The sequence below is a fragment of the Plecotus auritus genome (assembly GCF_963455305.1).
Source record: "Plecotus auritus genome assembly, chromosome: 8".
Classification (NCBI taxonomy): Eukaryota; Metazoa; Chordata; class Mammalia; order Chiroptera; family Vespertilionidae; genus Plecotus; species Plecotus auritus.
The window spans coordinates 162,992,690-163,018,531 of record NC_137782.1 but is presented as its reverse complement, the minus strand read 5'-3'; the positions used below and the strand labels follow the sequence as shown (position 1 = coordinate 163,018,531).

General features: G+C 43.4%; 1 protein-coding gene across 2 annotated transcripts in view; it reads right to left on the bottom strand.

Moving 5' to 3' along the window:
• Positions 1 to 25,842, bottom strand: part of RBKS (ribokinase) — a 77,411-nt gene that overhangs the window by 12,334 nt on the left and 39,235 nt on the right. For both annotated transcript variants that reach the window (XM_080684196.1, XM_080684195.1), the window contains 2 exons: positions 20,689 to 20,780; positions 17,684 to 17,872 (listed from right to left, as the gene is read on the bottom strand). In XM_080684196.1, coding sequence (XP_080540322.1) covers positions 17,684 to 17,872; positions 20,689 to 20,780 — 281 coding nt within the window. The remainder of the gene's footprint in view (positions 1 to 17,683; positions 17,873 to 20,688; positions 20,781 to 25,842) is intronic.

Below are 25,842 nucleotides of genomic sequence, written 5' to 3'. Positions count from 1 at the left end.
TAAACCTGGGGTGGAGCTCGGGACTTGTTTCTAATGAGTTCCCAGGTAATGCTGATGTTGCTGGTCCCGGGCCCACTTTGAGAATCACAATGCTTAGGAATTTATTTCTGGAAAGAGTGAATCTGTTAAAACTAAGTTTAGTGATTAAGGTGTGGATCAAGCTAGGGAATTCCATAGTTGGCAAAAATAGTGGGCAACTATAACGCACACCAGCTCTAAAGGATATTCAAATACGACCCCCCACCCACCTGAAGGTTCTGAACAATGGCGGTTTGATTGGATTAAATGTGAAGCTTCCCACCGTAACTCCTTTAAAGGGGAGCATGTGTGCTACAGAATTCTCATGAGTGTTTAGCACACGTGTGACATGTTCATTATCAACCTTTTACTTTCCAGCTTTAGAAAAAGAAAAGAAGCCACGGGGTGACACCCACATTAGAGAGAATCAGTTATGAAGGAAGAATTAATAGCTATTTAGCAGCTGAGCTAGTGAGACTGGTATGGCAGGGGTCCTTTCTGTGCTGCAAACATGATGGGTGTGACTCTTCCTCCTGACTACTCTGCTGAGATTAGAATGGAGAAGGTGAAAAGATCTGATTTTAGATGCCAAAGATAAATATGCAACATTTTATGGGGAAAAAAGTTGCAGCAAAAAAGAAAAATGAACTATGTTAGGTACTTAAGCTGGGAGTCAATCCTTCATGTCACAGCAGGGAAAAAAGAGGCGGAGGACTGCCTAAATATTGGTTCTAATTTTATTTCCAAATCTACATTACATTAAACTCTCCTTGTACTCCTCTTTAATTTACAGCAACTGCTGACACAAATTGGTGTGCCTTCTCTTCTTTGACATCAGTATTTCTCTTGAATTATGCATTTTCATCTGGAACGAGGTTTATGGGGCTAAAGCCTTCTTTCATTTAGATGGATGAAAACAGGGAGGGGTCAATGGGGGGTCGAGAACAAAATCAATGCGGGGGAGGGAGGATACATATATTCAGGGCAGCATTTCACTGCCCAAAAAGAGTGTAAGTGGTATTAAAAAATGATACTATATTGATTACAATTCAACTACAAGAGAATAAGAAAAACTCTACCAAACTTCATCCCAGAACTGCCAGATTCTCCATTTATTGTTGCCCAGAAGTATTTAGTAATCATTTGTAAGCATACAGATGATCACAGTAAGTGTATCACTTCAATTTGATTTAAAATTGAGTCAAAGGCAAAAAAAAACACACCACCAACCCATCCCAATCCACATGAATGTATATGGTTGTGGTGTTCTGCCTCCAAGGTCAGCACCACGGACTGACTGGGCTCCATTATTGGTGACAAATGGCTCCTGGTTCAAGTCAGCAATGTTCCCCATTGACAGAGGTCGTTTGTTGGATCCACCTGGGGCCTGACTTTGTGTCTCAGTGTCTCAGGGTCCACTCTCAGCTTCTGGGTTTGGACGGGTTCTGGGCTGGCCCGTCACACCGGCATGGACACGGGGCATTTTGATGAAGCTGTTTTGGGCTAGCACTTGCATAAACATGGCCATGTAAAAAAATGTAGACATTGTCTCACCATACAAAGCAACATACAGAACAGATATCTCTTCACCCACCCCATTTCTGCACCTCAGGTCACCCTCAGTTCAAGCCTGGGCTTCACCCTGTGGCGATCCTCAGCCATTTCTGAAAATGGTCCATTTTAAATGTTTACCCATCTCCCACTCCACCCCAGGAGTGGGAACCGACGGTAAGGTAAAGCTGTTCGCTTTGTACATTGCTTGATAGTTTAGAAAAGAGGAGAAGTTTATGTTTCAGTTATAATAACTTAATGTAAAGAAATGTTCCCGAATCAGTATGGCCACATGAAAGCAGCTCTGGCGTAATGTGTTTCGGCTGAAACTGGCTGTGCCTACAGCATGTAATGATGTCCCTGTGCCTCCACTGTCACACCAGTGTGACCAGTGGTGCGACCTGAAGAGCACGCGAGGGTCTGTTGTCAACCTGGGATTCGGCTCTACTCTGGCAGCCTGAGAGTGGGGGCCCCTGGGGCCCAGAGCCCACTGGGCAGCCCTTGCCACTCTTCAGGTTCAGGGTCAGGGCTAACGTGCTCAGCAGGCGCCACTGCCAGTCACAACCCTCACAGCCCTTCTGTCTTCCTGGCCACAGAGAATGGCCTGCGGAGACTTAAAACTGGTTACAAACCCCATTCTGGCCAAAATGTCTGTGGTGGACTAATTTATTCTATAATTTAAAGAATTCAATTATTAATGAAAGAGAAGGAGAACCCTGAGTATGAGCTAACACTGGAATAAAAAAGGCCCATTCTTCAGGCAATATTAATGGAAGCTTTGTATATAAATAACTTTATATATTAGTGAATAAATGGCACTTAAAACTAAAATGTCTGTTAGTGATTCACTGGGTTCTAAAGACTGGCCTTGTCTTCTGTGGTCAGCGATCTTTCTTCTTTGTGACTCCACTATTCTAGACAGAAAACAGTTAATCCAGTATGATTTAGTATCTCACAAATGATTCCACTGAAATATTTTCTGCCAAATGTTCATCTCCTAACAGCTGCTTTTTTTTTTTTATTTCAGTGAGAGGCACTTGAAATAAAATCATTGTTCTCTGTGAAAATTGCATGCTAAATAACCCAGAGCTACCAGATTATTAAACGGCAAAGGCATTTGATAATATTAGCACCAACCGCAGGTTCCACTTCTGCTGATGCACAAAATTTTGAGTAATTAGTCATTGCCCAATATTGTACTTATATCCTTTTTGCTTGAGCTGTTAGGCCACAAAATCAGCAGGCAGTTGCTGTTATAAAAGGCTCCTCTGGGTTATTTATAATGTGCTGCTTCCTTAGAGTTGCTGCTTTACTCTTGGGTCTGGGGCCAGGTCTACACAGTAAAAACGAAGGAAGGAACTGAGCGATTGTTCTGTGACTCTTGCTGCTGAAAGCTGGTGTGGATGATTCACACGGACTGTGTGTGCCTTGGCTGGTATTCCTGTCTGCACAACTCAAATTCATCCCAAACTGGCTCATTTGTCACTTCATCGGGGGAGAGCCTGTAGTTACGTGAAGGTACTTCTATTGGGAGGAAGCTAGTGTCTGTGCACAGGTGATAGGGCGACATACCAAAACTCCAATTATGTTGCAAGAGTTTCCTTCAAATATTATTGACTTTAAGTGCAGGATGAATTTCTGCTCCAAATGCTTCTGTGTTGCATGGATCAGTGATTCCCCGAAGAGGCAGCCAGGACATCCAATGGAAAGGCCTAGAGCAATCACCTGAGCATTATTTCATTTCATTTGTGTAAATTACTCCCTGTGCCATCTGCAGAATCACTGATGGTATGAGCTGTTTCTAATGGGAGTAGGTCTTAGCTCTTAGGTGATTTGGGACTCAAAAATAAAATGCTGAGACTGGTAGAATGATCTATTTGTTTTGACGGTGAAATAAACATTTTACTTAGGCCCCCCACACCCACTTTTTAAAAAAGGAACTGAACTACCATTGTGTCCTCTGAATTCTTAGGAGTTCTTCAACCCACTTCTCAACATCCCATTACCACCTCTCTAGTCCAGGCCATAATCTCTCACCAGATCAGTGCAACAGTCTATGGACACTTCTTCCTGCCTCCAGTATTATAATCTCCAGAAGGTCTAGCATATACCTAGTAGGGATTTCAGGAGAGGACAGAGAAAATAGGGGGAGTTAAATAATAATTTGGTTAAGGTTTCTCAGAATTGATGAGAAACACAAATACTGAGATTCAGGAAGAACAAAGTCATCAGCAGTATAAATAAGAATAAATTCAGATTGGACTCACTATAGTAAACCTCCAGAATGGCAGAGACCAAGAGAAATTCTTACAAAATAATACTACTCTTCTGTTCAAGTATCCTACAAGCTAGGTTCTGATATAGGTTGAATCTTCATAGCACTAAACTCCTTAAGCAAAAAGGTCATATTGTGTTTGTAATGTTTTATTTATGAAAAACTACCTGAAGCAAAAATAGCAAAAAGTTAAGAATTAACAAAGCTGGGTGGTGGATCCATGGGTGTGCATGATATTATTCTTCATACTTTTCAGTATAATCAAAACATTTCATAATTTAAAAAGAAGGAAGGAAGGAAGGCAGGCAATCCAATTGGCCTTGGGACTACTGAGGGAAGTCGTAAATGTTAAATCTTTGATGCAGTCTGTTCACTTACAAAGTATTCTACGCAGTTAGATCTCACGTGCTAAAACTAAAAGTTAAAGCGAAGACTAAGTAGGGAAAAACATTTTCCTAACTGGGAACAGAACAGTTATGGGGAAGTCATCTAGCAATGTAACCATGATCTTTCTTTTCCCAATTTTGGTTTATTTTATTTTATTACTAGAGGCATTGAAAGGAAATTAATTAGAAGGTGGCCGGCGGGGTGGGACTAGACGAGACGGGCCAGACACGCCCTGGAGCCAACCTCCCGCGGTCCCTGGTCCCTCCCTGGCCGCTGCACCTGGGGTGGTGCCAGGGCTTGAAGAGCGTCTGCAGCGTGAGCGGGGTCCCTCCGGCAGGTGGGGTCCCTTGGCCTGGCCTGTGGAGATCGGGCCGAAACCGGCAGTCCGACATCCCCCGAGGGATCCTGGAGTGCGAGAGGGCACTCTGCAAAGTTGCTGTCGCTTGGTAGCTCCTGTGTTGAGCATCTGCCCCCTGGTGGTCACTGTGTGTCATAGCTACCAGTCGGGCGGTCAAATGGTCGCTTAGGCTTTTCTATATGTAGATTATTTAACCCCCACCCCAAGGCGGAACACCTTGTCACACCACCAATTGAAGCAAAACAACACAACATATGGCCGCCCCACCCAAAAGTGGTGTTTTTACTTTGCCCTTTCTTGACGGCTCAGTGGGTCATTAGCAAAAGGCCCAAAGAGTGCTTTTAAAAGGGGTCAATTTTGTTTTTTTTAACCAACGAAGGGAAAGAATATAAAACTTCCAGGTTTTAGAGAATCTTTTAGGGGAGATGTAATTCACCTAACCCCTGGACTCCCTCCACCCCCAAATCACACAGCTTTTTCAGGGGTTGTACTATAGTATAGGGCACTCCTCTAGTTTTTAAAGGAATGGGAGTAGGAGGAGGAAAAGTGAGACTGACTAGTCACCTCTTTAAACTGTCCCACTATAGCACATTCTACTCACACACACATGCACATGTAAACACATGGCATTCATGCCACTAACAGTTTAGTCACATGGAGCATGTCAACACGGATAATACATCACTAACTTACAACACACATACTTTCACACAGAGGGCAGACAGATGCTCACCAAGCTAGGAACCACACCTGTTTTACTCATTTCCTGTCCACCTCTATCACCAATGGGCACTGAGGACAGTGGGCACGGCTCCTGCTCACTAGACTCTACAGTTTGGCTCCACATGGTTTTCTCACGTCTTCGTAATTTCAGGTCTACCCAGGAGATAGCGCCACACAATGGGAACCACGTAGAAGACCTACAGTAGAGTCCCGGCAGCTCTGTTCCTAAGAGTGTGACTGCAGCGGCCAGGAGCAGGCCAGAAGCGGGGTATCACACTGACACCCAGGACAGTGAAGGAGGGAGGCTTAGGGGCAGGAGCTGAGAGGAAAAGAAGTCTTAGTCGTAGATGGGTGAAAAGCTGCCACAACCTCATACCATCCCTTCTTACTGGGAGCGGGACTATTTCCTGTCTCTCAGTTACGTGCTATCTAGGCCCACGGAACACCACATCGAGATTTAGATTTTGCTGTCTTGAATCTGCTATGGTTTAGAGTTGTTGTTTCTCTACATCCTACCTCCACCCCTCTTCTCTTCTTTTAGTTCCTGGCCATACGTGAGTTCCGAGGCAGGGCAGGGATCCCAGATGTCCTTGGGCGTCCCTAAAGTGTACTGCCCTGGACACGGGTAGATGCATGTCCGGTTCTGGCTGAGGGACGGTACTTTAGGAAAATGGAAAAAACAGCTTCGTGTTTGGCCCTGTTTCAGTTCCTCAAAGTGAGGATGACATTTCTGGTAAGCAGTGACAATTAGATTTTTAGAGCCCTGGGTTTTCAACTGATCCCATGCAGGATTAAGAAAGATAATGTAAAATATTTAATTCTGCCTGATTAGCTATAAATGAGGTGATGTGCTGAGGTGGAAGTAATGCAATAGAGCTCATCTGCCCCCAACCCCCCGGGGCATGACAGATGCTGTGCGCCTTGTCCATCAGTCTCTCTAGCAATTACCTTGTCCTCTGTCCTTTCTTTGTAGTCAGAGAACATTTTGTCATCTCCATCTTTTCTGGCAATAGGGTCAGCAGAGTTTGCAGATAGCTCATCCATTTATTGACATCATTCCTAAGGTTAAGAGGGCTATTTCAGAGCCTCATTGGGGTTTACTTTATTTTATTTTTAAATAAATCTTTATTGTTCAGATTATTACAGTTGTTCCTCTTTTTTCCCCCCATAGCTCCGCTCCACCCGGTTCCCACCCCACCCTCTGCCCTTACCCACCCCCCACTGTCCTCATCCATAGGTGTACGATTTTTGTCCAGTCTCTTCCCGTACCTCCCACACCCCTTTCCCCCTGAGAGTTGTCAGTCCACTCCTTTTCTATGCCCCTGATTCTATTATATTCACCAGTTTATTCTGTTCATCAGATTTTTTATTCACTTGATTTTTAGATTCACTTGTTGATAGATATGTATTTGTTGTTCATAATTTTTATCTTTACCTTTTTCTTCTTCTTCCTCTTCTTAAAGAATACCTTTCAGCATTTCATATAATACTGGTTTGGCGGTGATGAACTCCTTTAGCTTTTTCTTATCTGTGAAGCTCTTTATCTGCCCTTCAATTCTGAATGATAGCTTTGCTGGGTAGAGTAATCTTGGTTGTAGGTTCTTGCTATTCATCACTTTGAATATTTCTTGCCACTCCTGTCTGGCCTGCATAGTTTCTATTGAGAAATCAGCTGAGAGTCATATGGGTGCTCCCTTGTAGGTAACTAACTGTTTTTCTCTTGCTGCTTTTAATATTCTCTCTTTGTCTTTTGCTCTTGGCATTTTAATTATGATGTGTCTTGGTGTGGTCTTCTTTGGATTCCTTTTGTTTGGGGTTCTGTGCGCTTCCTGGACTTGTAAGTCTATTTCTTTCACCAGGTGGGGGAAGTTTTCGGTCATTATTTCTTCAAATAGGTTTTCAACATCTTGCTCTCTCTCTTCTTCTGGCACCCCCATAATTCGGATGTTGGTATGCTTGAAGTTGTCCCAGAGGCTCCTTACACTATCTTCATATTTTTGGATTCTTTTTTCTTTTTGCTTTTCTGGTTGGGTGTTTTTTGCTTCTGTGTATTTCAAATCTTTGACTTGATTCTTGCGATCCTCTAGTCTGCTGTTGGATCTTTGTATATTATTTTTTATTTCAGTCAGTGTATGCTTAATTTCTAGTTGGTCCTTTTTCATATCCTCAAGGGTCTCGCTAAATTTATCGGCCTTTTCTAGAAAATTCTTGAAAAACCTTATAACCATGGTTTTGAACTCTATATCCAGTCATTTGCTTTCCTCCATTTCTTTCATTTGTGACCTGTTTCTTTGTCTCTGCATTTTGGCTGCTTCCCTGAGTTGATAGAGTGGCTTTGTGTGCTAGGTGTCCTATAGGGCCCAGTGGCTCAGCCTCCCCAGTTACCTGAGATGGACACTCTTGGTGCACCCCTTTGTGGGCTGTGTGCACAGTCTTGTTGTAGTTAAGCCTTGATTGTTGTTGGTATCAATGGGAGGAATTGACCTCCAGGACAATTGGCTGTGATGATCAGCTGTGTCTATGATGGGAGAACTTCTGTGCTGGAAGTTCTCTTATGAGACAAGGTTTGCAAAAGCCTCTGTGCTTAGCTTGGATGGGGCAGAGTCTCAGGGCGGAGTAGACAGCAATGGCTTCCCATCAGTCCTGCCCTACGGGCCCCCTGGTTCTCAGTGTCCCGCGGTAATTGCTGCAAGCACCTCTGAGAGAAAGCCGCCCTCAAGTTTCGCCTGCTGCCAGACAGTCCAGTTTCTCCCTGAATGAGTCTGGGTCCCCAGAGTCTTGCCCAAAACTGGTGTTCAGAGCCATCGGGAACTTTTGTCTCCCTCCCGGTTGAGAAAGCCAGCCATGTACACATTTGCCAGTCCTGTCCGCACGCGCGCCTTGGTACCTCTGCCTTCTGCAGCTCCTATGAGTCTCAGTGTGCTTTTCTCTTTCCTTCTAGTTGTATAATTTCCACTCAGCCAGCCTTCCTGTGGTTCTGGATGATGTCCGTTTTGTCTTTAGTTGTAGTTTTGAAATTGTTGTGCGAGGCAGCAGTTTATGTGTTTACCTATGCCACCATCTTGGTTTCTCCTTCTTTATTTTATGATGCCAACTTTGGAGATGTCATTTTCCCTCTGTAACTGATTATTATTATTATTATTATTATTGTTGTTGTTGTTGGCCTGGCCTTTCTATGACTGCAGGCAAAATAATCTGATAGGTAGGTTTTTGAAACGGGAAAGTGGGTAATTATTTTGTTTTCAAATCATTAAAAAAGAGCATTTTTCCCCTGGGCTTTATTCTTTCCTTTGGCATATGCAATGTAGAATTTCAGGAATATGAGGAGTCCTGTGAGGCCTCCAGTCCCTGGAGAACACGGGCTCACAGTGAGGCTGAGGAACTCACACACACACACACACACACACACACACACACACACACTCACACTCACACACACACTCACACACACACTAGTTAACTTTTTCAGAGGGAACTAAAACTCTTTCGTTATTTCAGGAGGGCCTGTTAATATATGCCAAGCATTGTATTAATCATTGGGGTTTCCTCTAGAGAACTTTGAGCTGGACCCTGGGGATGGCTAGGAGTTTGCTAGGCAGGGAAGGAGGAGTGTTTTTCCTTTCTTTAAACTACAGAGATAGTTTGGGAACGCTAAGAAAAGAGGAATTACCTTTCCCTCAGCCTCTCTAGTTAGCATGTCAGGCCCCTAGTTAAAGAAGTTTAATGAAAAGATGATTTGGTTGTAGTCTCTAGGAGTGGTGCACCTCCATCCAGATATCATTGCTGACATGAACACTTAAGGAACTGTTTGACATTGAAACAGGGACTCAGAACTGTTGGACATTGAAATTGGGACTCAAACATTTTTTGTTATTATACGTTTATTTCTAGTCTGCAGAGGCAAGATTTTTTAAAGGAAAGAAAAGGGGAAAAAATAAATACAGAGGCAAAGAAGCATTGAACAGACTGTCAAACTAGAGCGGGAAGGCAGGGGAGGTTGCGGGAGGGTGCTGTAAGAGATCAACCAAAGGACTTGTATGCATGCATATAAGCACAACCAATGGATAAAAGACACTGGGGGGGGGGGGGGCAGGTAAAGGCATGTACTGGGGGGAAGGGGAGGCCGGGGGGGGGAGGTCAATGGGGGAAAAAGAAAAGGAGACATATGTACTACTATTTGTATGCTTCAAACAATTAAAAAAATAAATAAAAAAGCAATCCCCCCACCCAAAAAAAAAAAAAAAAAAAAAGATTGGTGCACCTCTCCTCTAGGTTTGGTCATTTAGTGACAAGAATGAATGAGTGTGATCTCTGCCAGACCCTGTGACATCTGGACTGGCACGATCCTGCCACACTGCTGTCCACACAGTTCAGCTCCTTGCCCTATATAGGAAGATGCAGGAGTTGAATGGCAGCGGGACCTGGGTTTCCCTCCAGTGAGGTACACAGCCAAAGTCATAGCCACTCTACGCAATGGTGAGTGATGCAAGCTCCCGGTACATGCTGCCTGGTACTCCCAAGTGATCCAGGGAAAGTGAACAATCGGACACATAGGGACCTACTAATGAGAAATAACACATACCCAGTGCTTATGTGTGCCAACCACTATTTTCAGGGCTATGCATGGGTTAAGTGAGGCTGCACTGTATTGCACAAAGCAAGCAATGCCTTTGCCAGATCTGGCAGCTTCTGAAGATCGAGATAAATGAAGCAATTATAAAAGCCTCTATCATGACAAGTGACAGGGAAAGTCAGTGCAGGAAGCCCAAATAGGAGAGATTGAAGGCTAGGCAGATTGCCACCAAGTCAAGAGGCAGAGTGGTGCGGTAGAGGGTATAGGGGTGTTAAAATCGGGTATACAGACAGACAGACAGACAGACAGATCTAAAATCAATTCCTGGCTCTGCCTGCTTTCCAGCTGTATGACTCCGGGCAGGTTATTTACCTTTGGGGGCACTGTTTCATCCTCTCTTAAATGGGCACGAACCCCATCTTGCTGGGTTGTTATGAACATGTGAGATAATGCATAGAGTCCAGCCTAGTGCCTGGCACAGAATCGTGCCTACTTTTCGTTATTAGCCAGAGGGTCCTCATTTCTAGGAGTCTGTAAGAACCAGGACTTTTAGAGGTCAAAGAACACCCATTCTAGACACATCACATTTGGGTGAACAACTTGAGCCCCAAGTGCTTGCCCACAGCAGCCTGCTAGTTATGGCTAAATCAGGTTGAGAACTCAGGCCGTCACCTGCCCTTCCCCACTGGGACTGATGATTTCAGTTAAACCACATGCAAAACTCTCAGAATATTTCACCAAAAGGTGACTTAGGCTGATCCGGTTAGTTCACATCAGATTATTTTCTCCTTGCAGAACAGCTGATTTTTCAGTATTCACTTTAGGTCACTGGAAACACATTTATTTGTTTTCTTGTGTATGATAGTCTGATTGAGCCACCATAACGAAATACCACAGACTGGGTGGCTTAAACAACATTTCTCACAATTCTGGAGGCTAGACGTCCAAGATCAAGGTGCTGGCAAAGCAGGTTTCATTCTGAGGCCCCTTCTCCAGGCCTGCAGGAGAATTAACAGGAACCTATCCTTGACAGCAGTTCAGATGGCTTCAGGCCAGACCTCAGCATGAAGGGAATACAAGGAGAAGTGAACTTGGAAAGCGCTGGGTAACCCATCAGCACCCTCGTGAGTGCTCCATGCAAACTTAACAGAAACTGTTTCCACTTCCTGCTGGTGCAATCTCCACTTTAGAGCTGAATCTCAAGCCCCGAGTTGTCCCTAGGGGGCATCTATGCAGCTAGAGCCTCACCAGCAACTGTGAATACTACAGGACTCAAATATAATAGAAAGAAGGGGAAATAAAGAATAAGTAAGAGAATCCCCCATGCCCCTGGTTTTTGATTACTCTCAGCTTACTTACTAGTATATACTGTAAATTATGATGATTTATTATAAAGCGAGTGATTCTTGAGAAGGCAGATTTAGCCTGTGGGTGAAATTCTTAAAATCAGAGTGTCTCTGTATATTCTAGGACATAACCATTTACATGTAGAAAAGCAATCCTATATAATAAAGAGGTAATATGCAAATTGACCAAATGGTGGAACAACTGGTCACTATGATGCTCACTGACCATCAGGGGGCAGACGCTCAATGCAGGAGCTGCCTCTTGCAGAAGCTGGACTCATGGCTGGCGAGCGCGGCGGTGGCAGTGACAGGAGCCTCTCCCGCCTCCGCTGCAGTCGGACATACCCCTGAGGGCTCCCAGACTGCGAGAAGGCGCAGGCTGGGCTGAGGGTTCTCCTCCACCCCCCACCCCCCCGCCCAGTGCACAAAATTTGTGCACTGGGCCTCTAGTTTATATATAAGGAATATTACAGAGCCTATAGGCCAAGGATAATTAATGTTACAGCATATTATATCACACTAGCACGATGATCTTAAAATATTACCATGCTTAAATGTAGCTCTGATTATGAAGTAACTATTCTGTGCAACCGTGAACACAAGATGTCAAAGCCCCCACCCTTCAGGTTGGAAGGACTGGAGTGACATGAGTGCCATGTCATTTTGAGGCTGAGATTCAGACAACATAGAGATGGGAAGAGACACATCTGTCATGTCTTCCAAACTGAGCTGAGGACATCTGCAGCTACTGCCACCATCTCACTCTAGTCCACAGGAAACACAAAAATAGAAGTGATGCATCCAACTATTAACACCGAGGCACAGTGAGTACAGCGAGCAGTCCGCAGAAGCACCGATGAACGGGAAATGGCTCCTTCCGGGGCAGGCCGTCCGTCTCAAGTGGACAGGGTGCCAACCAGATGTTCCCACCCATCCCATCCTGATGGACTTGTTTATTTAATGTTTTCCAGCTTTGCTGAGGTACGATTTGCAAATAAAAAGTGCCTGGCTGGCATGGCTCAGTGGCTGAGTGTCTACCTATGAACCAGGAGGTTGCTGGTTAGATTCCTGGTCAGAGCACATGCCTGGGTTGTGGTCTTGACCCCAGTAGGGGGCGTGCAGGAGGCAGCGGATCCATGATTCTCTCTCATCATTGATGTTTCTCTCTTTCTTTCCCTCTCCCTTTATCTCTGAAATCAATAAAAATATTTTTAAAAAATTGTATCTATTTAGGCTGCACAACATGATTTTTAAAAAAGTGTGTATAACAAGGGATTAGGAGGAGGGGAAAACCGAAAAGGTTACAAACCCACTCAGAGCAGGTAACACCCTCCTGACAGGAAAGTGGAGGAGCCCATTTGCTCAGAAGAAAATGCCTCCCTGGGAGTTCGCACCTCACCATGTCAATCATCTCCTCTTTTTCAGACTTATGAAGAAGCTGAACAGTTGTGTGCAGAACAGGCAAGAATTTCAATAATGAGAGTGCCGGATGAGAGGACAAAGATAGCATAAAAACGCTGAGGGAGATTCCACACCCAGAAAATAACTACCCTTGGTTCCTGTGTCACCTCTGCTCTACTGGGGGACGTTGAGCACCCACCCATTCGGGAGGGTTCAGTAGAGCCATTACATGGAAGATTCCTCAGCACAAGAGTACCCGTTCTTTAGTGAGGTGCCTAGATGGATCATTGTTACTTTTTTGACCTTTGTTTTCTGAATTGAGATATCATGCACATACCATAAAAGCCACCCTTTAAAAGTACACAATTCAGTGGTTTTTATGTATCCACAAGATTGTGCAACCATCACCATTCCAGAACATTTTCATCACCCCAAAGAGGAACCCTGTACTCATTAGCATCACTTCCCATTATCCCCTCGCCCCAGATACTGTTAACCGTCAATCTACTTTGTTTCTGTAGATTTACCTATTCTGGATGTTTCATGTAAATGGAAGCATATAATATGTAGCCCTTTTTGTCTGGCTTTGTTTACTTAGTATAGTCTTGGATGTTCCTCTGTGCTATAGCATGCACCAGTATTCCTTTCTATGGCTGAATAACATTCTATTATATGTATTGAAGGGGTTCAGAACAGGCCTCCCCAAGATGTGCCACTTTGGCAGGCATAGCTGAAGACAATCAAGACTTTGTGGGCTCATGAGAAAATTTTACTCTTCCTTAAAGAATTTAAATTTGGGGCCTTGCCCATAATAAGAGTTATTACCAAAAAAACTTTGGTATTTGGACAAGCATCTAATTACTGAACATATTGCTCTTCTTATCCTCCTGCGAATGGCCTTCCTCCCCTCTGAAACCCCCAAGGTGCCCCCTCATTCTTAGCTTGTGTGTACCTCAGAACCTCTGTCTCAGAACCTCTCATGTATGTGGGGATCTCTGACTCATGTATGTGGGGTTCCCATACATATGTAATTAATTTTGGTTATTTTCTCTTGTTACTCTGTCTCATGTTGATTTAATTATTAGACCAGCCAGAAGAACCTAGAAGGGTAAAAGAAATTTTCTTACTCTCCCACAGTATATTCCACAATTTGTTTATTCATTCATCTGTTGATGAAAATTTGGGTTGTTTCCAGGTTTGGGCTGTTATGAATAATGCTGCTATGAATGTTCGTGTATAAGATATTGTGTGGGCATATGTTTTCATTTCTCTTGGGAATATAGCTAGGAGTAGAATTGCTGGGTCATATTGCAACTAACTCTAAGTTTAACTTCTTGAAGCTTTTCCAGACTGTCTTCCATAGTGGCCACACCATTTTACATTCCTACCAGCATTGCTTGAGGGTTCCAATTTCTCCACAGACTAGTCAGCACTTGTTATCTATTTTTGGTTATAGCCATCCCAGTGGGTATGACACGGTATCTCATTGTGTTTTGTCACTTAAAAAGAATCAGAGCCATCCATATACACAATTTAAAAAGATAAGACTTAAGGTATAAATGCTCCATCTCTCTCCACAACCATTTTCACTAGGCAAATACTTTGAATTCTTTTAGCGATTTCTTCTGGTGTTTATCTTCTATTTCTGGTAATGTGCATGATACTGCTATTTTGAAAATCAGTTTCAGATATTATCTCTTGAATTCCAACTATGGAAGATGAGCATTTAGTTCTCTTATCTTCCCCCATGTGCACACAAACACACACTCACTTTTTCTTTCAATCTTCACAATATGATTATAATATCCATTTTCAGTTAAATCAATAATTGGAACTTATACTGTTATGACTATGAATTAATAATCATGTGGTGTACTAAGATTTGCTTAGTCATACTTTTCCCCTTAGACTCCAGATGACCTAGAGGAAAAAAATTTAAAAAAAATTTCCTCAGTTTTCTACATAGTAACTTACTAGTTCATCCTCAAGTTCTGGGCATATTCAAATATATGGATATTTCACTATTTCTTTCTTTTCTGGGAGACATTCCTCCTAGGGCCCTCATCTGGACTGAATGGCTCTGAGCTCGCTGCACAGCTGCTTCCTGGAACTTTCCTTCACTATCCTTGACTGCACTCCTCTCCTGCGTTGCATTGCCTGTTTCTAGATCCCATATCTTTCACTCTTAGTTTTATCCTTCAGTTTACAAGAGCTTATCTTCCAGTAGCTTCTTCATTCCTCTGTTTCTGTTTTACTGCATCTTTTGTGTTAGATATTTTCTAGTGTACCATTTTAACTTTCTTATTTATTTTAGTGTGTTTTTATTGTTGTTTTTGTTTTTTTAGTTCTTGTCCTAGTGATTGCATTGGTGATTCCAATTAACACCTTGACTTAAAATAATCCAGTTATTACTAAACTAGAGGCCCAGTGCATAGATTTGTGCACTGGTGGGGTCCCTAGGCCTGGCCTGTGCCCTTTGCAATCCGGGACCCCTTGGGGGATGTTGGACTGCTGGTTTCGGCCTAATCCCCACAGGCCAGGCTGAGGGACCCCACCAGTGCACGAATCATGCACTGGGCCTCTAGTATGCATATAAGCTCTTTGGTTAATCTCTTCCCACTCTCCCCTCTGCCCCCTTCCTTCTGAGATTCATCAGTCTGTTCCATGTTTCCATGCCTGTGCATTGAGCCTCTGCCCCCCTGGTGGTCAGTGTGTGTCAGAGCTACTGGTTGAATGGTTGCTTAGGCTTTTATATATATAGATACCAACCTAATTCTGATAGCATACAGAGTTGTTTATGGATGCTTTCACGCTACCAAGGCATGAAAGTTGTGTAGTTGAGATAGAGCACGTATGTGTGTGCCTGTGAAACCTCCAACTTTACTATCCGGCCCTTTATAGGAAAGACTTGTTGATCCTGATCCAGTGCCCTGACCTTCCTGATCCAATTTTCTATCTCCTACTTCCAAGTATTAAGCAATCTATTCCTCCTCTGAACTTTCCCTGTGTTTCACCTTTGAACTTTCACTCTTTCACCTTTGAACTCTCACTGTGTTTCACCTTTGAACTCTCACTGTTTCACCTTTCCAAAGCCTAAAAATTAACTGGGAATGCTAAGAAACCAAATGAAAGGGCACAAAACAAAGCGAAAACTTCCTTCGTGCCCATCACTGTATTTAAGATGCTCAAAGTTGTCGTCTGTCGTGACCTATGCAATCCCATCCTCCAACAGGAAGTTACTCTGAGGGTTATTACTATTGATTTGAATCTGAACATTTCCCAGGTAGTTTCTTCGTCATTTACTCCCAGCCCAAGCAGTGCACTTCCATACGAGTGTTCTGTGGTAGCCCGGGTGGTTTTTGTTTGACCAGCATCCACTTCCTATCCTCTGATAAGAGTTCTTTGATTTTTATGTGACACCAGAGGTGGGGATGTGATGTTGGGTGCAGTGTGGGCAGGAAGCTTCCAGGGACCCTCACCTGAGGGGGCCTGCCTGAGCTCAAAGCCCACTGCCAGGCAAGCAGAGCTGACAGGAGAGAGCGAGCGAGTGCCATGACTCGGGTTAGTCTCTGCATTCTGCCACACTCTTGAACTTCCTAATTATGTGCACCCAGTAAGTCCCCTTTTCTGTGTAGGCCCCATCTGAGCTGTGCTTCTGGTGCTGGTGAGCGAAAGGAGTCCTGACTGACACGGACTCCACTGCTGGGAGCCTACAGAGGGCCAGTGTCTTCCTGGGACCCTTCATTTCATGTTTAGCAAGAGAGGAAGAGACGCTTCTGCTTTAGTTCAGGACTGGGGATAGTTGTAGTCTATTGCAGGATCAGTTTCAGAATTAATAAGAAACCTTCCCTGTCCATCTTGACAAAACAGAAAAAAAAGCTAATGGATTCACAAATTATTAAATAGGAAGAGAAGACAGTGCCACGTACAATCTGTCAAATACCCGATGGAGCACATTTAGAGAGACAATGACAGTGTAGTTTCATGTTATAAAAGCATGCCTTGCACTTACTAGTTTTCAAAGCATGTTCGTATCTAAAACTTCATCAGATCCTCTTAGGCTTCTTTTTTCATAAATGACCCATATTTTAAAGTCTTTTTCAAGTATAAAAACCAAAACATGTTTTGTGAATAATTACACAGCAGTTTCTTATAAATAGAAATTCTAACCATTTTCTTCTTCCTCTCGTTTCATGTTCCTGACATGTGCTTACTTTTCTAGCCAGCTCTTCTGAATTCTAGGCAATAAGGAGAGAGAACCTTTATATTTCCCCAGCTTTAGAGGAACCCTGAGCCTTTTTTCCAACTTGTTTCTTTTCATCCCTGCCCTGTAGCTAGCCGTGACTTGCCCACCTACCCCGCTTGTCCTTACCACAGCGCCTTGCACACAAAGTGTAGTGGAGTCCCCACAGGCCTAGTGTTGAACCCTCAGCTCTGTTACTTCCCAGCATTATGATCCTGAGCACATTTCTAAATCTGTAAAACGAGGAGAATGGCCATACATACCTCATACAATTCTTGCAAAGATTAAATGAGATGTGTGCAAAAGACACACAGAAGCACGTGGCACGTGATGGCTGTTACTACCTGTTGGCTGAAAGAATGAGCTCTGCTGACCAGTGCTCTATGCTGTCTCATCCCACACAAAGCTTGTAAGACCCAGTGATTTACTGTCTAAAATCTAAGCCCCTGATGGCACAGACTGTCATGTTCATCCTTATAGCCCTAGCACCTAATTGTGCTGGCATAGAATAGATATTCAATAAATACTTATTGAAAACATAAATGAATATAGGTAACACAGGTATAATTTTACTGGTATTCCAATTTTATGGATGAGAAAACAGGCTCCGAGAGCTCAAGTGACTTGTAGAAAGTTCTGTAGTTGGTTAGAAAGGGCTTAGGATATGGTTCTCCTGCCTGGTTGTTTTTCTTTTCTACCATATCACCTCCTGGAGCCGTTACCTTATGATACAGGAAGTGCAGTGCACTATGTTAGTAACTAAATGTGTCTTCAAGGGCCGGAAATGGTTCTGAAAGTCAGAGCCTACCGTGGTATCCACAGCCTTGACCTTCTCCGTGGGAATGTACTTTGGAAGAGGCTCTGCCTGAGACTGAAGCACACACCCCGCAGCGCCCAAGGTGATGATGGCCACGCGGCAGCCCCTTTCCAGGAGCACCAGCGCGGCCTTCCCTGCGTCCGCGGGGCCGCTGACCGCGAGGCCGGTGAGAATCTCCGCCTGGAACACACGAAGTGAAAGGAGACAGTGGTGAGAAAAGTAGACCGGGCCCGCTTCCACATGAGATTTGTTTTTCTGGAATCTGTCTCCCTTATTTTGTATAACAACCACGACAGTGGAGAATTTTGATAGACTCTGGCTCAGAAAAATAAATATAGCAAAATGTTAAGCAACAGTTTAGGACCTAAACTTTAGGTGAAGAGTATATGAGTAGTCACTGTATCAAAGCGCTTTCAGCTTTTCTGTGTGTGTGTACAATACTTTTCATAATAAAGAGGTAGGGGAACAAAGAGTCCTAAAAATCAAAGAAAGGAAAGGGGGAAGGAGGAAAGGATATAAATCAGGGGTTCTCAAACTTTTTAAACAGGGGGCCAGTTCACTGTCCCTCAGACCGTTGGAGGGCCGGACTATAGTTTAAAAAAAAAAAACTATGAACAAATTCCTATGCGCACTGTAGGCCCGGGACGAGTCGGCTGCTAAGCAGGACAGGCAGCGGCACCCAGCGGGCCGGATAAAGGCGGGCCGCATGTGGCCCGCGGGCCGTAGTTTGAGGACGCCTGAATAAATCATACCTGCAAATTTCACATGTAAGGACGTAATTCCTCTAGGCCTCTCTGGGGCCATGTGCCTTTCTCATCTGGCTGGTTACAGCCTTTCATGCTTATGCACCACCCACTTCTTTGCTTTTGCTGGAGAAGATGGAGGCAGAGCAGGAGAGGCACCGCTATGCAGCAGAAAAAGCAATGCCATGACATTCAGGTCTCCACTGCTTTCTAGCTCTGACCTTTCCCAGTCATGCACGATTTATAAAAGGGGAGGGGGTTATGAATTGGTCAGTACTTCTCTCTGAATATTAAAGGTCTCTGGCTAACGTTGGTGTGAAGGGCTGAGCCCTGAAATTCCTCATCCCCCAGGCACCCTTCCCGCATCTCTAAATAGGCTGTTGAAAAATCACTGGATCATGTGATGCTTTTTGACTCAAACAGTTTATAACCAAATTCTATCTTTCTGCATTACCATTTAACCAGGTACTACCTCTTCCTAAGGACGGTTCTGTCCCTTCCGGTGCTTGCTCCTGTTATGCCCAGATGAACCCTTTTTGTTGCCTGTAAATCATCCCACAGTGTCTGTCCATTCTGGGCTCATTTTCCTGGCAGCACGGGCTTCATTAACTTGAACGTGTCCTCCCTTACCATCTTTTTTCAATAGACCCTTTCAGTCTGACTCAGTTATGCTTTGAGGCCACTTTCTTTTTTGTTTTTATAAGGTTTTCATTGATCTTCACCTCTCCCTCTCTCCCTCTGCCTCTCTCTCCCCCCACCTCCACCCCCATCTTGAAACCCAGCTTCTATATTGTGAGGAAGCCCAGGCCACAGGGAGAAGCCATGTGTGCGTGTTCTGGCCAAGAGCCAGCGTCAGACTACAAGCATGTGAGTGAAGGAGGCTTCAGCTGATTCCAGCTCTCAGCCTTTGAGTCTTCCAGGCCCCATACACTGTGGAGGAGAGACAAGCCGTGCTGTGCCCTGTGCCAATTCCTGATGCATAGGATCCGTGAGGGACAATAAATAATTACTGTTGTTGTAAACTACTAAATTTTGGGGTAATTTACTATGCAGCAATAGATAACTATACACACAGAGATAGCCATTCCTCACAGGACTAATAATTTCATAGGGAAGACTTAAGTGTTAGTAATTCGAGCTGTGATTAGTGTTTGAAGAACACAGTGCTCTGTAAGTATCTAGCAGGGAAATCAAAGGCAGTTTGGCAGTTGAGGGAAATGTAACCTCTTATTGTGCAATGGCCACTATCTCCCACAATTCCTTTTACCTAGTACAACGCCTGGCTGTGGTGGTTGCTCAAAAATATTGCGGTGTGTATTGTGGTTATTAAAATTAGTCCCCTGGGGCAGTCTTCTTTCTTGTTTACTTGATATTCTAAGAATTAACAAAAAGGCAAATCCTAGAAACCATCATTCAGCCTTCAAACCAAATGGAAAATTACAGTATAGTTTATTAGTTACTAACTTTGTCTCTCTGCATGTTGCATTGTATGATATGTCCTGCCTCCCAATGGTGGTAGAGAGCTCTAGTCTAAAAGTATTTAACTATGAAAGGTAGGGATATTAAAATTACCTTCCTAAAATGCTTTAGAGTGAGTGGCACAATGTGAATATATTGATAGGTATTTATTGCAGATCTATAAGTTATGACCCTCAGCTGGACTGAGAGGGTGCTCCCCTAATGGAGTGGCCCCAAGGTCTTCCCATGGCATCGATGGAAAACCTGTCTGTCCACCAACGCAGTCACAGGATCTTCACAACAGAATGCAGCACTCACCAGGGCTTACCTATTGTTAGGGTTGCTAGATGCCAGTTAAATTTGAATTTCAGATAAACAACAAATCATTTTAAAGTGTAAGTACATTTAGTATATTACTTGTTGCTTCTCTGAAATTCAAACTTAACTGGGCATCCTATATTTTTATTTGCTAAATCAGGCAACTCTAACACTAATTAGTCCACAGAATATGGAATAATTAAAAAGGAAAACCAAACACCCATAGTGAGAGCACTAAGGTCAGCTGAGGTTTGATCAGTGTCAGATTATGGGGATGACTCAGGGAATCCCCCTCCTCCCCCTACCCTACAGGACCACTAATTTCCTTTCTTCTCACCCATCAACTGAAAAGGCTGTTTTCACCGGGCCCAGTTCACATGCAATCAAATTGATGTGGTTAGTCCTGCTTCTTTGCTTCATTCACTAGCATGCAAGTCTTTGGTTTCTCCTGGAATGCACACAGCCGTCTATCCTTACCTCAGTTTCATTGCAGCAGAACACATCTGAGAGGGTGTAGAACCGGGGGTCCAGGTCAGCAGTGGCGGGAGCTGGGTTGAACAGTGTTTTCACTACGAAGGAATAGGAGAGAGGTTCAGTGGTTATCATTTTAATGTGCTGCATTTACAGACACTCTATACGGGAAATCCCCAACTACAACCATTTCCTCATTAGATGAAAAATCAACTTAGTTATAAGGAACCTCAATCCCCATCACAGCCTAGTACGTACTCCTTATTTCCATTTGCTCTACTTTTTAAAAAATTTGTTTTTTTTAAGATATATTTTTTATTGTTGATAATGTTATAGATATCTTTCATTTTCCCCCCTTCCCCCCTCCCTCCCAGCACCTATCCCCCTCCCTTTCCCCCCTAGGTCTTCACTACCCTATTGCCCGTGTCCATGGGCTGTGTGTGTGTGTGTGTGTGTGTGTGTATATATATATGTTCTTTGGTTTACTAGTATCTCTTTTGGTCTATTTTTCACTTTACAACACTTCAGTGTCAAGGGTAAGCATCAATGTTTACAACCAACCAAGGTGATTACAAAGTTACGGCAAAGGGCAACAGGAGGATTAGAGAAGATTTTAAATGTGGCATGAAAGGACATGTACATGAACATTCAGGCTGGTGAACATTTTTGTGGGTTCACTTAAACACTCAGTTGCAAATCTAGTTCATAAATCCATTTTCCAGGAAAGAAAAAAAAGAGATGATAGAAAAGAAACAATGAAAAGTTAGGAATTTTCCTGGTGAGACTAGTAAGTAAGAAGCTTATGTACATATGTATATTTTGGACACCTATGTACGTCTTCCAAATATATCAGAATTATTCATGCGAACATACACACTTACACAAAAGCTTACATTCCTGTGAGCAATCTAAGAACAAAGGAAACTGGGAAAGGAGGAATTCAGTCAGAGGCTGGGAGCTAGCTCACCAGGAGACTACAGGAGGAGGATGAAGGGGAATGGCACAGCTCTTACATTTCCCGGAGGAGGAAAGTGAGCCTCAGAGTTGAGGTCACAGCCTCAGGTCATCACTGGGCCTTGAGTAAACTGGATCCCTACCAGGGGTCCTCCAGCTTTACGTCCAGGGTTTGATCATCTCTAAAATAGTTGCCTCTCTAGGCCAGAACTGTCCATAGTGACACAGCCCCCAATTACAATTTATCTATCTATCTATCTATCTATCTATCTATCTATCTATCTATCTAGCTATCTATCATCTATATCTATCATCTATTTATCTATCTATCTTTAAATTTATTTTTATTGTTGAAAGTATTACAGATGCCTCTCTTTCCCCCCATTGACGCCCTCTACCCCACTCCTACCTCATTTTAAAACAGCATTTGGTGTGGAACTATGTAAGTATTTTTTGAAAGTCTTTAGAAATTACACCCAAAGGAAGCTCCCCCCCTCTTGCCAAACATTCTCTTGTCCACCAGATTACCTGGCCAGATTGGTTGGCCTTCTTTTCCTCTGCCATGTCCACTGACTTATGGGTTTAGTAACCCCAATTGACCATGGGCCCATACACTAAAATCCTCCGAGACTCTTCCAGAACAATGATTCACACACGTGGCTGCACGTCAACATCACTAGGAGAGCTTAATAAATGCATGACTTCTGGGCTCCATCTCGAAGCCACTGAATCAGAATCTTTAGGGGTAGGGTCAGGGGATGTGCACATGGACAAGTTCTCCAAGTGGCTCTTCTGTAGCTATCTTGGCACCAATCCATTCCACATTCTTGGGGAGATGCTTATCAGCACGTGGTTAAAGGAAACTGTCAGCCACTTCTGCGTGGTGAGACTAGACAGAGTCTGCTTCTACACCTTCCTTGGTCTTAACATTTTGGTTCAGTCCATGGACCTTGTCCAGTGCCTTCAGGATAATGCTATTCCCACACTTTCATTATTTTAGAATGTCCACCCATGGGGAATTCTGTAGCATATTTTTGGCTGCTCAGGGTTATTGTGTAGCTTAAATTAGAAATGGATATAAAAGTCTTGTGTAAACTGTGAAGTGTGCAAATGTAAGGGATTATTACTGTTATTATATTGTCCTTTACGCACAGCCCGACACCCCCGCCTGTCCACCCATCTCTTCTGCCTTAGGTTGGAGTTTTAGCCTGTTAACAATCTCTCTCATTGGTTTTCCTGCTTTTGCAAGGTTTTAGCGATGCCAATTATGCATAAAGACACTCACTGCCCAGGGTTCTAACACATCCATTTACTTTTTCGGTTTTCAGAAGAAATATATTGTTCCCTTTTTTCCTTAAGCATTATGTTGAGCCACCATAGCTCATTTACATGATCCTCAAATCTGCATGCAGCAGCATTTGAGCACAGGTTAGAGCAAACTACCAATATGGAACAACAGGGCAAGGCCATTCTAATAAAAGTCCCATTTTATCTCAAAAGATCCCTGATCCAGCAATTCCTTTTCTAACCCTCTCCTATGGAAACACACAAACATCCAATACAGTGAAGTTCATTCAGCTCTGTTTGTAACAAAAAACAAAAAGAAACCCAAGTATTCAGCAGAGAGGATTGGCTAAAAAAATTATGATATATGTATCCAATGAAGTGCTCTGCTGCTGTTAAAAAGAAAGAAGCAGGTCTGTGATTTGTCACAGAAAGATTTCTATAATTTATAAGTGAAGAAGGCAGTTTTGTAATAAAATCCAGAGTATGATACCCCTCTTTATTTTTCACAAAGCAAATAAAATATAACTATATGTGTATTTATATTCATACACTTACACAGATGAGAAAAAAGTCTTGAGAGATTACTTATTAAACTAATACGTGATTAATTACAAAAGGCTAATTGGAAAAAAATCTGACCAGATTACCCACTGTACACCATGCAAAGACATCATTCTTAAAACATATAATATCTTACCTCAAAAATAGGTACACTGTAATGAAATGATATCATGTCTGGGTTTGGCTTCAAGATAGTCCAAGGTTGCAGTGGGGGTGGAGAGTTAGGGTATAGATGAAACAAGATTGGTCAAGTGCTGATAACTGTTGAAGCTAAATGATAGTATATGTAGATTTACTGTATTCTCTATATGTCTGTATATATTTAAAAATTTCCACAAAACAAATTAAAAAAATTACATTGGCTTTTAAGCAATAATTGCAGGAGTAAGGAATTCTATAATTTAATTTGACCATAAATCTACATAATAAGACCAACATGCTAATTGACCGTGCCTTTGCGACACCCACCAGCCAATCAGGAGAGAGTATGCAAATTAACCCAACAAAGATGGAAGGTTAATTTGTATACGCAGGTGCCGGGTGGCCAGGGGTGGGGCAGGATGCTTGCGTCATCACCATGGCGATGACGCAGGCGTTCTGCACCACCCCAGCCGCTCCGGGCCTCTGGGCAGTGTGGGAAGGCAGAAAGGCAGTTCCGGCCAGAGCGAAGGCGGTGCCGGCAGCCAGGGGAAGGAAAGCCCATTCTTGCGCGAATCTCCGTGCATCGGGTATCTAGTAGAGTATAAAAATCAATCCAATCTTATTTGGTTGTATTTTACTAAGGGAAAATATTCTTACCAATAATAACTGGCTATATAGACTTAGAATCTGCTAGTAACTAAATTGAGGGAAAAAGTGAAAATGCCATAAAGAAAGGCCTCTCTTTAGCTCATGCTACCATAAATAAGCATCAATGCTTCACCATGATGAAAAAAAAAAGAAGATATATTTGATTAAAGAAGAATGCAAGTTTATAAGAGACAAGATGGAAAAACCCCCGATGTCACCCTGGAACCATGCCAAATGGAGAACACAGGATGTACGATGGAGAAACGGGGCTGCAGAGGTGACTGATAGCACACAACAGTAATTATTACTCATTACAACGTCAGGTGGACTAAAACCCCGGTTGTCCTAACAGCATGTCAGTGGCTGCCACAAGAACGTCAGTGAGGAACTGGGGAGGCCTAGGGAGGAAGCTGTTTAGGGGCCAAGACAGGAACATGAGGCAGAAGCTCTTCATGATGTCACCTTGGAGGGTGGCGGCTGGGCAGTGAAGAAGGCCCTCATAACTAGCTCAGAGAAAGAGAGGAAGACAGTCACCCTACGCAGGGAAACCGTGGGAGGCTGGAGTACCCCAAACACTGGCTTGACAGCCTCTCACTGGAGGAGTACTTTTCTGGGACTTGAGCAGCAAAAACACTCACAGCTTGGGCCACGTGCTAGACTGTGTTACTGTGAAAGTCCAGGTAGCCAGCCAAGAAGTTTTGTTTGCCGAATGGAAAAGGACTAAAGAGGCATTAAAAGATATTTTGTGTCCTGCCTAGAATTTAATCTTGGCGATTTTACAATCTCAGTTATTTATAATTGTTCCTGTAATGTTTCATTTGCTTTGAAATGGATATAAAGACTAGAACCAACATGCACAATTTCATCACAAGCAGCTGCAGCACCAGCTCTGGTGTGGGGCCACCTCACGGGATGGTGACCTAGAGAGTACGGGGCTCCAGAGGGCGACCACTGCATATTTGAGGTTGTAAGTGCTGTCTCTTGGAAATCACTGCTTTCGTTTTGGTAAAGAGAGCAGGAGAATCCCGCGAGTCTATACAAAGATGGAGGGGCCTTCTTCCTCTGTATTTTGTTGTTGTTAATCTTCACCTGAGGACATTTCCCCCATTATTTTTAGAGAGAGTGGAAGAGAGTGGAGAGACCAAGAGAGAATAACATTGATGTGAGAGAGACATATAGATCTGTTGTCTCCCACATGCTCCCTGACCAGGGCCAGGGATGGAGCCTGCGACAGAGGTACATGCCCCTGACCAGAATTGAACCTGTGACCCTTCATTCCACGGGTAGATGCTCTATCCATTGAGCCAAACTGGCTAGGGCTTCCTCTGTATGTTAACAACTGATGTATAATCTAGTTATACAGTGTGTTTAATTCAAACTCCATTACTATTTAAGTAGTACAGATAAGAGCTGTGATAAACTCACAGATGATGATGGCTGTACCATCTTTCTTGTGAATGGAATAATGCTGATTAGCACATATGTAGCCTCATGGGGCAATGGGGAGGACAGTCAGTGCTCACAACAGATCTTTAAGCTTTGCTGCTCTGCTCTGCGATCAGTCCACCC